This window comes from Strix uralensis, chromosome 3 (genome assembly GCF_047716275.1).
Source record: "Strix uralensis isolate ZFMK-TIS-50842 chromosome 3, bStrUra1, whole genome shotgun sequence".
NCBI classification, from domain to species: domain Eukaryota; kingdom Metazoa; phylum Chordata; class Aves; order Strigiformes; family Strigidae; genus Strix; species Strix uralensis.
In genome coordinates this window covers 4,590,678-4,606,025 of record NC_133974.1, presented here as the reverse complement: position 1 = coordinate 4,606,025, position 15,348 = coordinate 4,590,678, and the positions used below count along the sequence as shown (strand labels likewise).

General features: G+C 41.0%; 1 protein-coding gene across 1 annotated transcript in view; it reads right to left on the bottom strand.

Moving 5' to 3' along the window:
* PKHD1 (PKHD1 ciliary IPT domain containing fibrocystin/polyductin) overlaps positions 1-15,348 on the bottom strand; it is a 271,278-nt gene that overhangs the window by 102,620 nt on the left and 153,310 nt on the right. The window contains exons 48-51 of the mRNA XM_074861360.1: positions 13,841-14,018; positions 13,134-13,329; positions 5,093-5,158; positions 3,262-3,381 (exon numbers count right to left, since the gene is read on the bottom strand). Of these exons, the coding sequence (XP_074717461.1) occupies positions 3,262-3,381; positions 5,093-5,158; positions 13,134-13,329; positions 13,841-14,018 (560 nt within the window). The remainder of the gene's footprint in view (positions 1-3,261; positions 3,382-5,092; positions 5,159-13,133; positions 13,330-13,840; positions 14,019-15,348) is intronic.

The following is a 15,348-nucleotide window of genomic DNA, read 5'->3' as shown; positions in this document are numbered from 1 at the left end:
TTATTGTACACTGTGGAGCACCCTGCTCCAAGCTGCTGAACACTGTGATTCAGAACTGGGAACTCTCAGGGTCTCATCCTGCTGTTCAGGCACCAACTTGTGTTCTGGGTTTGGACAGCCTTTATTGTCTTGGCCCCTCAATTCCTCATAGGCAGAGAACATTCCTGTTCACAGTAAACACAGATTGTGTCTAATAGTCCAATCCTTATCCTGCTACCCCCCAACCAGTAGGCACCAGTATGCTAGAGAGTATACCTATAGCACACTCCACAGCAGAGTGCAGACATTCCCCAGTTAAACTGACCAAACCAGCACTGCTCTAAATTCGCGAGACATTAGTTCTGACCCCAAAGGCTGTGCGGTCATGCTGCACAGTGCCAGGCCTGAGCTAATGAGCTTTGCCTCTCAGGAGAGCTAATTAGTTCTGGTATACCAGCATGCTGAGGCAGCGGTATTGTTTCCAGTCCTGGAACTAGATCTGTTGGGCTGAGCTGTGGGCAGCAATGAGCAATGATTCAGGCACAACTTAGTCATGAAGGGCCCTGTGGTATGTGACAAAGGCCACAGTCAATATCTCATGTGGCAGCTTAAATGAGTTATTTTATTGAGAGGATTACACTCACCTTTGCAGGAAGCAGTTTTATTTATAGGCAAGTTTGCAATGTACCAAAAGTCCATCGCAACCTCAACATCCAGCTTCCACTCTCTTAATCTCATCTAAACAACAGAACTCCAAATCCTTAGCCAAACCTTTTTATTTATTTATTTTTAAATTTCTGCTTCTCGGTAAATTGTTATTTTCCTCCTATGACCATCTGGTCACACTCCACATAATTAACTCACTGTGACTGCAGAGGCCTTAGCTACCAGTGGCCCTTTTGTGTCTCTTCATTTCTACATCTGACACATGACTTTGAAGACTGAAATGATCTGGTCTTTTGACAATCGTGGGCTGATATTGGAGAACCGGTTATAATGCGATACACAAGAAGTTGAAACAGATGATCTGGTGTTATCTCTGGCCTTGTTCTTGGGGAGCTGTGAAGGACAAACACGCAATGATGTGCAAAATTCAACCATGGCAAGAGGATCCAAAAGAGAGAAACACACATGGGAAATGCCCCAGTCTTTAATGCCTGCATAAAGGGTCAGATATAATGGAGATGATAATGGAGTAGAGCCAGGGAGCAGAAGGCAGGACAGAAAAGATACTTTCTGTGTTTCTGAATGGCAAGCAGGCACATGTTCAACACGAAGTACTGGTGGTGCAGCTGGAGTAATGATGTTGGAAGAGGAAAGCAAATCCAGCATTTTAGATGCTGCATTTGGACTTTGGAGATTGAGGGACGATCCCCTGTTCTGGTACAGCTTCCCACTGGTAAGACCTTTACATGGATGTTACTGCTGCTTATATTGTCAAGGGACACAGATGTAGACCGGTGTCCCTTAACAGTATATGGTTCAGAGGACATACATTAACTGCAAGCTAGGTTCATATGTCAGGTGCTGCTGAACATGCTCTGGAGAAATGAGGCTCAGGCCTTAATTTATGGTGCCTGAACTGAGCTGTCAGATGGGAGCTAGGTGTCTAACCTCCCAACATGGCACATTAATTTATGCATTGGGTACTATCTGAAATGACCTTGGATATTTGAGACCTCACATGGGACTGGCAAATATGACATAGGGGTCACCTGTAACCACCTAGGGTTTCCCCTAGCTAGGCAGGATGCTCCTGGAGTGCTTCAAACAACACTAGATATCTTCATATAAGCAATTGACTTGAGCCCTGGAGCTCTACCATCAGTGAAGAGCAACTGAATTCACATTAGGTACCCACATTTGGTCAGCTCCGTAACTCTTCCAGCTCTGCTAACTGTAATGATGAGGAACAGATTAAGATGCCTAAACATACGTGCTTACTATTACCTTAGATGCACATAGGACACAGGACCTACAGGAAATAAGCAAACCCCTGGAGGGACATTTCTGTGCCTTTTCTGGCCTTTGAACTTACAAACACTTAAACACATTTATGCATTATAGCTAGTGAGATGGCAGAACTGAAAAAAACCGCCATATTGTGCTTGTTTGACAGGAAAGGGGGATTGAATCAGAAAATGGAAATTATCTACTCCAATTCAATGTAAGTTCCCCAAAAAAACTGAAGAAAAGCATTATTTCAAACAATATAGAGTTTTTTTCACATTTAACAAAGTACTGAAGATTAAACTAAATATTCATTGAAGGTTGAACATAATTCTTAATTTAACCTGAAATTATAAGTGTATATATTATTTTCAATGACACAGGACAGAAGAAGCCTAACCATGACTGGGACTCCATGCCCAAATGCCAACACAAAGCAACAGAAACTTCCTCCCACAAAGACTTCATAAACCAAAACCAGGTGGAAGACCAAGAGACTTGGAACAGTGGTTTTGCCATTTCCAGAAGTGGAGTTGTTGGAAGGTAGAGACACTTACCTGGTTTCAAACAAATGAAGAGGAGACAGCACCAGGTCCTAGAGTATGTTGGGTACATACCACACAGTACTCATATGATCATACAATAACTATGTCTGGAAGGGACCTCAGGACCTCATCTAGCTCAACTTCCTGATCAAAGCAGGGTCAGCTATCATGTAAAATGGTTATCACAAGTTTTATCCTCCAGATTTCATTGCAAGCTGCCTAATATATTTGCTAGAATTCAGAAGGTTGTTCATGCAATAAGGTTGTAAGCTGAGCTGGGATTTAAATATAACTGAAGTCTGAGGTTGAAATACAGGCATAGGCTAAAATGTCTAGGAGGCATCCACGGCAACTGGCTTGAGAGATTATCATTGATCGTGGGAATTGCACCAGGAAAATAAAATGGAAGCTGGTACAATTGTGGAAATGTAAAATATGCTCCCTGCACAAAACACAGAGAGGTGGGTCAAGAGATCAGCGCTTTGTGAGCTGTGATTCTGGGTCTTCCAAATTCTCTGCCCCTGAAATAAAGTCCTCGCTTTGAATATCAGCATGAGTAAGTGTGTGTGTTTGTGTGTATGTGTAAATGGAAAAGAATTATTCTCTTCCAAAAATCACACTTTTGTACTGTAGCTGAGATTTCAATGTGACGAGGAACAAATGTGGTGTCCTGTACACACTAGAATGGCCACTAGTGCCAAGGAGCCCATGTTGAAACACAAGTACATATCCTAATGTAGACAGACCCCAACACCCCTACAGAAATTTAACACCTTTCCTTCCTTACTAGGTAAGATGATGACGTCTTCCCCAGGGCCTGGGATGCTGCAGTTGGATCCACCCCAGCCTTGTTCCACATCATTCCATGTCTCTGGGTGTGACCATTTCAAGACAGCATCAGAAGGAACTACAAAACAGGACATACAAAGACAGAATTATCATTTTCAGTAGCTGGAAGAATTACCATTTCTTTGATAGTCGAGCATCTGTGGCATTAACATCCTCCTTTTGTCACTGATGAAGCAACACTAACTGCTCTTTGTTATGTTCCATGCTTAAAGGAAGCTGCCTGATGGGAAAAAAGATCTCTCCCAGGACCATGTTTTTAGAGTTAAAGGGCAGGGAGATAACTGGGGAAAAAAAAAAAAAAAAAAAAAAAAAAGATTCAAATTCTTTGGGAACCATCAAAAGCAAAGGAAATCTTGAGGTTTGTCATACTTAGCTTATGTTATGCCTTGTGAATATGCTTCACAAGCAACTGCTTCATTATTTTTATTTGTGCCATCCAAAGCTCTGAGCACTCTGAACACAAATTTAAGAAGAACAAATGAAAATAAAAGCCAGTCACCCGTGCATGGTGGCAAAACCAGATGATGAAAATGGTAACTAACTCTATCAAGAAGTGCCAACTCTTCTCATGCATTTTTTTTCTCCCCCAGTGCTCTAGAAAGCAGATTGAATTCCCAGGGCATGGGAATTTCCATACTTCCCCAAAGTGAAACATTTTTAAAAATGAGTGATCAACTCTCACAAGCTTGTTAGCCCTCAGAAAAACAGGAGTCTTCCCATTTCAAGGAGTAATTAAGACCTGCCTTGGAAAAGCAGTTTGACTGTGACATGTGGCAACTCCTGCTCATTCCCCAAAGAATTATTTTCCAGCTTAATCCAAAAGGAAACATTTAAGCCTTAGCATCAGGAAAATATTGGGAGAAATTCAGTTCACAAAATGTAGGTGCTTAACTTGCACTTGTATTTTAGACAGCTAATGAGCCAGTCTTCATAAATTAATTGCCTATGTTTGTTCTGCCACCAAGAGAGGAAGAAAAGCCTTCAAGGGGAAAACCTGTACACTAAGTTTAGTAAGCTCTAAACTAATGCAGGCAGGGCCTCCCTCTGGAGGCCTCTACAAGCACCTACCTCTGTCCTGCCACTGTAAAGGAAATTCTGGCATTTCTTTTTCTTGAGCAGACCTTCATTAGGTATTGAAAACACAGGGGCAAGCTCATGCCTAAGTTGGGGGGGGCTAGACCCTGCTCATTAACAACGTGGAGTAGAAAAACCCTCCATTGCCAGCACAGGGAAACACAGAGAAATTAAACCCAGGTGAAACTGGGTCTGTCTTTATGGTATTTGTTTGTCCAGGGGGAAAACCTCTGCAAAAAGAACTCTAAACCCTATTGCCATGTAAATTATTGTTTTTAATATGCAGCAAGGCAGCTATGCAACTAAGACCAAAATCTGGAGGTCTCCCTTGCCTGGTGTATTTTTCTGTCTGATTTGACATGCAACTGTGCAGTAACGTCACACTATTACACTAAGATAACTATGAAGCACTAAAATACACTGTAGTCCTACATTCTCCATGACCTTTCTGATCTGCTATGTTATTTCTTAACAAAAGTTTATAGTCCTTTATGCTGTGGAATCACACATTTATCATGAGCAATGGTAGATATGGCTCAATGAAATGCTTAAATGAATGCCAAGAAACCCTGTTGGGTTGATAGATGTACAAAATATTGAAGTGAAAAATGGCAATCTATTTCTGAAAAAGAAGTAGTAAAAAAGAAATGATGTGACTCCCAGACCAAGCCTTTCAGACACAGACTGTCACGCACCTGGGGTAGGTAAAGCAACTCTTTCCTTCTCTTTCAGTGTGACCTTAATTAAGTCAGCTCCTGTGACTGAACACAGAGAATTACAGGGAGTTACAGCAAGGCCTTACAAATTAACAGCAACAAAAAATCATATTAAATCAATTGCTACATGTGATTTTCTGACATTTTACATTTTTAACAAAAAAAAAAAAAGAAATTAAGAACTATATGTGTTTCCTAAGCATTTTTCTTTTTTGAACTTTGAGAAACGATTAAACAAACACATTTTAATTCACAGATAGAGAGGGTCTCAAGACAACTCATTAGAAACAGCTAAAAGAAAACATTCAACAATCAGAAATTCTAGGCTGGAACATGAATCTCATTTATCCCACTATAAATCCACAGCAGTTCCACTAACACAAGCGATATTACACCATTGAATGCATAATGTATTAACTGGCTCAAACAGCGAATTACAGCTTTTGTTTTGTAGTTTGGTTTTGATTTTTTTTTTTTTCCAAATCTGGTATCTGAAAGAGATGCTTTAATTAGTCAGACTTTATAGACTGAAGACAGGGACCCTGTGTTCTCTACTGTGAAAAGAGGTCAGAAGCAATTATCACAGTTGTAACCTTTGTGCCAGTATATTGTCAGCAGGAGAAGGGCCAGGATAATGCAAATCAAACTAAGAGGAGCAGGAGAAAACTGCTTCAGACCCAGCTAAAAGGTTACCTCCTCTTCATCTCCAGTGGGATATAAAGGCACTTCCTTTCAGTCACCAGACTGGAACAACTGTACGTTAAAATAGAAACATTCTGACAAACATAAATCTCCTGTTCACTGTCCAACCCCTTACAGTGACCCTAAAATGTCATCGGAAGATTTTTTGGGGGTAGAAGAATTGTACAAATGAAGCCATTGTCAGAACTTTCCTCAATTCCAGAACATGCCAGGAACTTTCCTACATGCGTATCAATCCACCGATGGGATTTCATGCCATATTGTAATTTACTTATTTTATCTTTAAACAAGTCTCTGTACTTTTAAATTGTGAGAACCATCCTTCCCTACCTCCCTCCTTTTCTCCCAGTGCAACTGAGCAAATTTAAAATAACTGAGGTTCATTAATTTTAAGTGTTCAATAAATTAGTATGAATAATCAAAAAACTTGATTCTTTCTGATAATTACTATTTGATGTCAGTTGAAAGCACTCGATTGAGTTGGCAGCATATGCTCCTATGCCAAATGAGGCTTCCATAATTAAATAGAAACTGATTCCATGAGGTTTTTCTCATGTCTGATTAATTAGTAATCAGGTGCCTCAGCCCTGTTCTTCAGTGACACCGTCTCTCCCAATGGTAGCTGTGATCTGATCCGTATATCAGTCAAGACAATCTGCCCCAAATCATCACACAGAGCTCAAACTGAACAGCACCATGTCTTTGGGTGGCCACAAGGTGAACCTTTGAGGAGAAAGAATGACATGAAGATGCTAATTTAAAGTCTTCCACACAGAGTTCCTGTGGCTTTTAGACAATACTATTCTGTGGGTACGTTTATGGTTATGGTGGTCTTCCTTCTCTTCTCACTTATAGCAGGACAAATCAGGAGTCAAAGGTGTTACATCAGTCTTAGGAAAAGTGAGAGAACCACACCCTGGCACTATCCTTTTTTGGATAAATAGGTTTTGCCAGATTTGTTGGGGGTTTTTTGCTTAATTTTGCAGGCACTACAATGCAATCATCTAATTAAGGGTGTTTGTATTGTTCAGAGAAAAGATGTTCTAATTAAATCCTGAGGGCACATAAAACTCGATCAATATGTTCTATAGACCTCATAAAGGGGTTCAGTCCCCTTACACAGTGAAGAAAGGAACCATTAAGAATTAACTCAGTACAGTCATGTTCAGAGTCAGGGCAAGGATAAAGGTTTTTCATATTCAAAGTGTCATCCAACCACAGAGCATGACAGTGCAAACCATTATAAGTCATTTATACCCTCCACGTTAGTGCAGGAATCAGGGGCTGAATTCTCCAGAGCCCTGCAACTTGCACAATTATTTATGTCAATGGGGTGTAAAGTGCACCAGTTGTGAATCAGTAGTGGTTTGTTACCATATCCACAAATATTCTTAAAAACTGATCAAAACAGGAGAAGTACAGGCTTTGGGAATAATCAAGACTACAGTGACATAGTCTTTCTGGTTGTTTTGTTTTGCTACTGAGTATGTTATCATTGTTTCTGTACAGGACAGGAAGAGATATAGGCAATACAGACAAAGGACGTCATTAGTAAACATTGAATTAAGGTGACTCTTCGCAAAATGTAGTTATAAGGCTCCAGGGTTTAGTTGTATAAAACCTTTATAAGGCTCATCAATTTTCTGTCTTATTGCAGTTCTTCCTGGATGTTTGGGCTGTGAATCATAAATATAGGCCTTCTTGACGATACTCCTGGTAACTTTCTTGTGGTTCAAGGCTCCTTGAGTGAATGTGAAGGAGGAGCAACTTAGTCTTTTATCAGCTTTGCAGTGATGGGGAATTTTGCCTGCGGATATTAGGAAGGGCTGAAACTAGGATAAATGGCTCCAATAGCCTGACTTACAAATAACAAGCAACTCCATGCTATTTAACATCAATTGGGCTAACATACATCACAGGGAAATCAAAACTTTTAGACAGCACAATCAACACTACAGTGAGACACACCTCTAGAAACTGGAGAACCTGGGATAGGATATTTTGTCATCCTCTACAAGGATCTGTGACAAGAGGTACCCAGATATATGGTATCATGGGGACACTACAGTGAGGACACAGATTGTTGCTTACAGCAGATTAATATTTGCAGAGGCAAAGGCATGAAATTCCTCCAGCAGAGATCACATAGTCAAAAAACAGCCCAGACAGGATTATAAGGGCATTTCATCATCTTATTTCTGTGACTGCTACATTCTCTGGTCTCTCTGCTGCCACACCAGAAGGACAGGAGCTCATCTGCCAGGAGAAGGTTGATTTTTCTCTTTGTGTCTGTTACAAAGGGCACCTCTTTGCTAAGAACTGACATTTCATTTCATGAAGGCCCATGAGCAGCCCACATCTGGTCAACTGACCTTCTGAAACAACTGATATAGGATGAGTTTTATCTAGCTGGAAGAAAAGACACATGCCTGTACAACCAGTCCCCTGTAACAAATTAACTCCATTCTTTAGGTCTTTCACCTAGGATTCTCCTTTACCCCTCAGCAATAAGGCTGTAGAAAATATCTTTGCTTATTTATTTCCTGTATTTTAATATTAGAAACAAACATTCTTAAGGGCCTGTTTTTTGTTCTGTACAAAGCAATTACAGAAACCCACAGAATGTAATGGAAGTGAGATCATTCTTTAGGAATTTAGAAAAGACAGTAAGTGTAATCAAATTATTTTTTTGAAGAACTATGGAAACTGCAAACCTGCTTCTGACACAGCAGTAATATGAGGTTGAGCCTCAGGCCCTCTTAACAACTCACACATGAGTAGCTTGAGCAAAGTCAGCAGGTTGACCCGTCTCCATAAAAGTTGTGTCTACTGAAAAATGTATTTGGTGGTAAATGAAAAGTTTGATAATCCTTTCAGTGATGTTTTCAATAATGTCTGTGTCCAGCACTTCAATTTTAGAAAAAAGCCAAGAGAAATCTGGAGGTGAAGCAAGCCAACGCTTTGTTTCATTACAAAAGAAAATGGTTTAAACATTTCAAAAGTGAACAAAAATGAAACAACAGCTCTCTGGTTTTTAGCCAACTCCAGTATTGCCCAGAGACCTTAACCAAGGAGCAGTGCCACGCTGTGGCACCATATGCTCGTATTTGTAACAGACTTAAAAAGCTCATAAAGTTATTATCGTAATTTACACAGGATATTTCTCCTAAAAATATCCCAGATGTCCCAGTGTGACGTTTCTTTCCACCTCCCTTGTTACAGTAAGGTTTTTTTGATTCAGCATGGTCACGTCATGTTAGGACCAATCTCCTGAAATGTGGTTGAGCCACAATCCATTAGTGTTTCAGAGAGCTACACAGCAATTTCAGTGCCCATCAGTGACCTTTGATGAACGCTTCTCTCAATACATAGGGTGCCCCAGAGAGATTAAGGATGATGCTACAAAGACCAAATAATGTCAAAGCAAAGATGATGATCTAGAAATGACTGGTACAGGATGCCTCAAGCTTCCTCATCTCCTCTTCACCCAGCATTCAGCTGGGATGTGGGGTTATCTGTCCGATGCCTATTCCCTTAAAATTGACTGAAAAGATTCTTTTCAAAGGTACTCGTGGGTTGATTAACAGGGTTTCATGTATGTAGGTAACAGTGAAAACCTTTGTTAAGAGGATCATTGCATAGGTAGCCCACATAGCAGAAACACTCTCCATTACAATTATTTCTCTCCATTCAGCATCCCCTGCATTGTCCCATGCCCAAGCCTAATTTACAAAACTGCAAGCATGCAAAGCATCAGGGGAAGTTAACTCCTTTAATCCCCTCCATACGGTATAATTTATTGCCTTTTGTGTTAGACAGACCTTTTTTCTCCCCCAAAGATAAACAAACACTTGCATGACGCCAGGCAATTTTGGATGGAAGGGGGCATGGAGAAAGCCTGAGCCCTATGTAAAGTGCTGGCAAAGGTGGCTTCATTCAGCTGCCCGCTTCATTTGAATAACAATATCTTCTCAGTCATGGGGTTTTCCCTCCCCTTCTCCCCCCTTTTCTCCCCCATGCAGGCCTGAGCAAAAGGCTGTGTGAATTCAAGAGCCTGCTTGTGAATGAGCTGGCATCTGATATGTATTTACTGATGTTAATTTTGGATATAATGCACCCCTGCCACTTCCCCACAGTTAGCCCTAAAAGGCTTTCTGATGGGCACAAAAGCAGAGGGTCAAAAGTAAGTTGACCCCTGCCAGAATGTACAATTATTGGAAAGAGGCGGTACACCAGCAGCTGTCGAAACCCCACCGGTGCGGCGAAGTGCTTCCAAAAGTCAGAGGATGACTAATACGCTCGAGCTCTCCCCTCCGCCCTGCAAGAGCCGGCTACTTTCTGCAGGAAGAATTATGGCCCTCCCGAGCAGCTGCAATAATTGTCTTCCCATTGTCCCCCAGCCCTCCCTCCGCCACCCCCTACAAGTGCCCATTGTCGGCACGGAGTCAAGTGATTATATGCTTGGGCTGATGCTGTTTGCGCCCAGCTGCCTGACTGCTGACACACGAGCATGGAGAGGGGGGACCCGCGTCTGCGAGACGGGACTCCGACATACCAGACCTTTTACATAAGTCAAACAGGAACAAATGACTCTTTATCAGCCCCTTCTCCCTTTGAAGTGGCGGCTGCTTATAGGCCCTTACAGCTTTTCCTCCTTAGCCCGAGCAAACATCCTCCTTTTGATATGCTACATGCTCATTATCTCTGCCCCATTTAATGATTTTTGATTGAAGGATGGCAGCGCAGTTGCCAAGAGGGTAGTTAAAGAGGCTCCACGCAGTCAGGACAACAAGAAAGGCTTTCCTTGTGCAGCAGCCTAAATTTGGAGTTTCTTAACAGTGTGTTCTTGTTCTTAGCAGCAGATAAGGGCTGAGCGTGAAATTCTTAATTAAGCAGTAAATAGAGAGTGGGGTGTCAGCAGATGCAGCCTGTAGCCATGGAGACCAAGTCAGATGAAGGAGGGAGCTGAGACTCAACGTCGGCCCCAGGCTCAGGCATGACTGACAGCTGAAGAATCCGACAAAGCTTGTAAACGGGATTAATTAGTTGGCTAATTATTTCATATAGTTAAATGTAAATAAAAAATAAAAAAAACAGCTTGCAGGCTTAGGCGGGAACATGTTCGGAAGGCCAGACCTTCAAATGTTGTCCTCTCCGGGTCAGTGGGTGGACTGGTGGGTTTTCAAGGCCAGAAGGGACTATTGTGGCAGCCTTCTCTGACCTCCTATGGAGCATGAATCTCGCCTCATGAGGTTTCTAATAGCTTCTCGTAGAGCTGGAGCATATTTCTCTGAAAAGACGGCCAAGCATCATCTAAGGACCCTGAGTGATGGAAAGTCCACCACATGCCATGAGTCTGCTCTGATGGCTAATTATCCTCACCCTCTCAGACTGCACAGAGATTAAGGGAGAAATTAAATGGCACACCAGGGCTAGGAATCTGCTTGCTTTGTTTCAGACTTTTACCTTACCAACAGCATTAGATATTAGGTACCTGACGCTGAATTATTGATCTCATTGCTATAAATGTCCTTGCTGAAAATGTTCACAGCATGAATTATACATGTTAGGTGTTTTCATAAATTTCCCCTCGTGTACTTTGGATGATTGTTCCTCTCTGTATTAAAATGAGAAACAACAATAAGCTCTTCATATAGTAAAAATGAAAGGAAGGCAAAAGAAGGACATGAAAGTATCTATGATACAAGAGTGACATATGCCCACCAGATCACTTTGTCCCAGTCTTCCCAAGACTGTCATCTCCTTTATTTTCAACAGTAGTAAGAGGCCAAGATATAGGTGTTATCTTCTGAGCTTTCCTATGCTGCCCTATTTATGAAAGTGTAATTCAGGATATACAAACTGAAAAACGGTTGACATTTGTATTTGAAAGAGCAAATTTACACTGTTAGTAAACTGAAATAATAAAAACACATTTCTCCTTTCTGTAGATACCTGGCATGATCTTGGGCAAGGCTACACTTACACTAGCCAATCTCTATGCTATATCTAACTAGGGCCAGGACATGGAACTAAGAGCTGGACCCCAATAACTATATTGCTGGCCAAGTTCCTGGCACAGCTTTGGCCCAGACCAATGCACTCTCCCAGATGGTGATCATCACAGTTTGGGAGTTAGAACAGGACAGGGATCTTTCCTAATTTGAAGCCTGGGTGCATCCAGCCTGTTTTGAGAGATAAAATATTAAGCTGTATGGACACAAGCTGTGCAATACCAGTTAGCCACAGGACCAGAGATGGATGCAGCAAGTGTGACCCTCAGACTGAGGTTAAGATATGGGCTTCACCATTTCTCCTCAAATGTACACTGGATGATTTTTATTGCCGTCAGACTAAGTTCAGTGGATTGCCTGCCCTCATTCCAGATGTGTTTTTCCCTCCACTGTCCCACCAACTGTTCTGGTTGCTCATTCCTAAACAGATCCTACATGAGAAAGCCATTTGAATGTCATCTCATCAGTGTAAATTAAGAGAAATTCATTAAAATTAATGGATTAGATCAGTGACAAAATTTTCTGTTACTGTGAAAGTCAGTATCTTTATATTTTAGCTTCTCTGTATAAGTCATGAAAGAGAAACTGTGCTTCTCAAGGGCACTGAAATGTTTTTGTGATTCCTGGTTCTACTATTATTAATAATGGCAACAATTACCTTGCCTATTACATATAGAACTTAGACCCTTATAAAATCATTTGCATGAGAACAGGAATTGCAGAAAATGTCCCAAATTTAAAAGAATAAATGAAATTTTAATATTGTAAATATCTGAATTTCTAAAAAAAATTACCACCATGCTTCATGATCTAGTGTACAAAGACAACATGCTCAAATGTAAAGGTCTATGCTGTCTTTCGAAGTTTATAGTCACAGGAAAAATTCTTGCACAGTAATCCTATTGCCTTCAGTGGGCTCAGCCTAGAGAGATTGCACATGATTTATTAATGATACATGTGATGTGGGACCAGCTGACAACAGAGATCATTAGTGGAATTTAATGCTTTTTCCTCTCCAAAACACCAATTCAAATTCAACTGATGTCACATCACCCACTATTTATGATACATTCCTTTTGTTGATAGATCAGGCATCAGATAGATCAGATAAAGATGGACCCGATGTGCATGCATTTACCTATTTGATTCATCTTTTTGAAGGACCTCTTACTTATTGAAAAGCCACTGAATGATGGCCTTGTGTCTGAGACCTTATGTAGTTTGGAGGTTTAAATTAAAAAGACATCAGCTCTGTCACCATTCTTGAACAGAAAGGTATATTGCATTCCTCATATTGTACTTACCCAAATAGGTTATCTTCCTCCGTCTGCTGTCAAGGTACCAGTCACAGCTCCTATGATGTTCGTACGAAGGCAGTGATTGGAGTGGCTGTCCAGTCCGTGTCCCACAGGACACCACAACCTCAGGATGGGCAGGAAGATCCTTGTGTTCAACCAGCAAGTAATTCCCAGTCGTGAAGTTGCTAAATGTCACTGAATACTAGAGAAGAGGGAACCAAAATAAACATGCTTCTGTCTGTGATTAGAGCTCCATGGTGTGCAGTATAAAGGGGTAAAGAGGATGGTGCTCCTCATGGGCAACATATTCTTTTGCAAAATGTGCACTGGAAACATGGAAGAGAGATGTAAAATTCAGCAAAAGGTGATGGTGAATGCAGACAAAATCAGCTCCCCTCATCACCTTGAAAAAGGTGCAGAGGAACAGTATCTCCTGAAAACCATCCTTCAGTACGTCTTAAGGTAGTAATAATTTTGTTGATTCCTAAGCACCACACTGAACTTTCATCTAAGATATCCAAAATCATCTCCCTACTCCAAGTTACTGTTGAGAGCTTCAGGGACTAGGTCATCATATCTAAGCCCTGTGTATAAATATACAGAGATTTTTCTCTTAACTCTTATTTTCCCCTCTCTCTGTTCGCCCAGAAAGATGAAAGCATATTTATTTCTTCCAAATATAATTTTGAAATTATAAAAAATTCCCGTATTACCTGGAGCTGTTTGTTGACTGAAGGGTTGTCAAATGTCAATGCATAAGTTTCTTTATCCAAAAGGAGAACCATCCAGCCATGCAGGTTTGATAAAGTATCAGGGACATAATTGACTGTGGTTGTCTTATTCCTACTGTCAGTCACAGTTAAATTATAGGGAATGTCTGGAGCCTCTTTTCTGGAGGAAAAAAATATAATCACATTTTTTCACTGAACTCTGTCATTTTGCAACATTTACAGTTCTGTTTTTATTTGAATTACAGTAGTATAAGCTGTCTCTCTCTCTCAGAATGTGACTTCATTTGTGTAGATCTTTACAAATACAGTAAGAAGTGATCTCTGCCTGAAATGCCATAAAAAGCGAAACAGGGAAAGAGAGACAAAGGGTGGAGGAATAAAGGCACAGAGGAGCAAAGCTTGTGCCAAAGCAGAGCAATGGCAACAGCCAGGGTACCAACTCCTTCACTGTCAGAGTATCTCTCCATCCACCAGACTCATGAGCCTCAGGTTCAACTTTTAGGATCTTCATCTTCATGAAATTTGATAGTTTTCTGATTATTCTCTCACATTTGAGTGGTCAAAAGTTTCATCAAGGCTGAAGATGTAAAAATCCTGTGTAATTTAAAAAGTTGCTCTGCACCTGGGTCAGCATGGAGTACGAAGCTGGGGTTGCTGCAAACTGATGAAATCCTTCACAAAATGGGTGAACTTTTAGTACAGCAGTTCTCCTGAGCATCCAAATGAGAACTCAAACCCCTTTTTCACTAGAACTTTGCACTCCTAATTTCTGTCCAACCTAGTCAGAGAAAACTCACTGAACAGTTCAACAGTAATAATGATATCATGAGTGGGCATAAACCTTTTAGATTTCAGACCTCTGGAGACCTTTCTCTAGTGAAAATAGGAAATAACACAATGAAGCTGGGATGGGTATAACAAACCACCTTGACTTCCTTTCCAGGGGCAGGGTCTGTCTTTTTCCTGCACATAAGCTTTTTTCAAATTATGCTAAACTGATCTTGATTATTTGGGTCTGGAGATACAGAATACTCTGCTTTCAGGAACTGCTTTGTTAAAGGCAACAAACTACATGAAGGAAAAGATAAAGCTGAAATGCAGCTAATCCTTCCGATGTTCAAACATTGAACATCCATTGTCTCTTCATCTTTGATTGATCAGGGACACCTGATCATAAGGTGCTTCTTCAAAACAAAGATGTTACCTCCAGTCCTCAGCATCTTGGATTCCTACAACACCTCTTGAAACTGATGGAAACCATGGCTGAAACTATGCTCTGGTTAGGTACACTCTGTTACCACTTCACATCTGGAACGAGACTGGGAAGGTCTCTTCCCTTTCTAGAGACAACAAGGAGCATCATGCTCCTCCAGAGGATGTCAGATGTGAGGTGGGCTAAAATGTTCTCTGGAGCTGATGTTTCTCCACGGCCTGAATGAATTTGGGTCACAAGACTTTGCACATTAGAAATTACATTTTGATATCAAAAA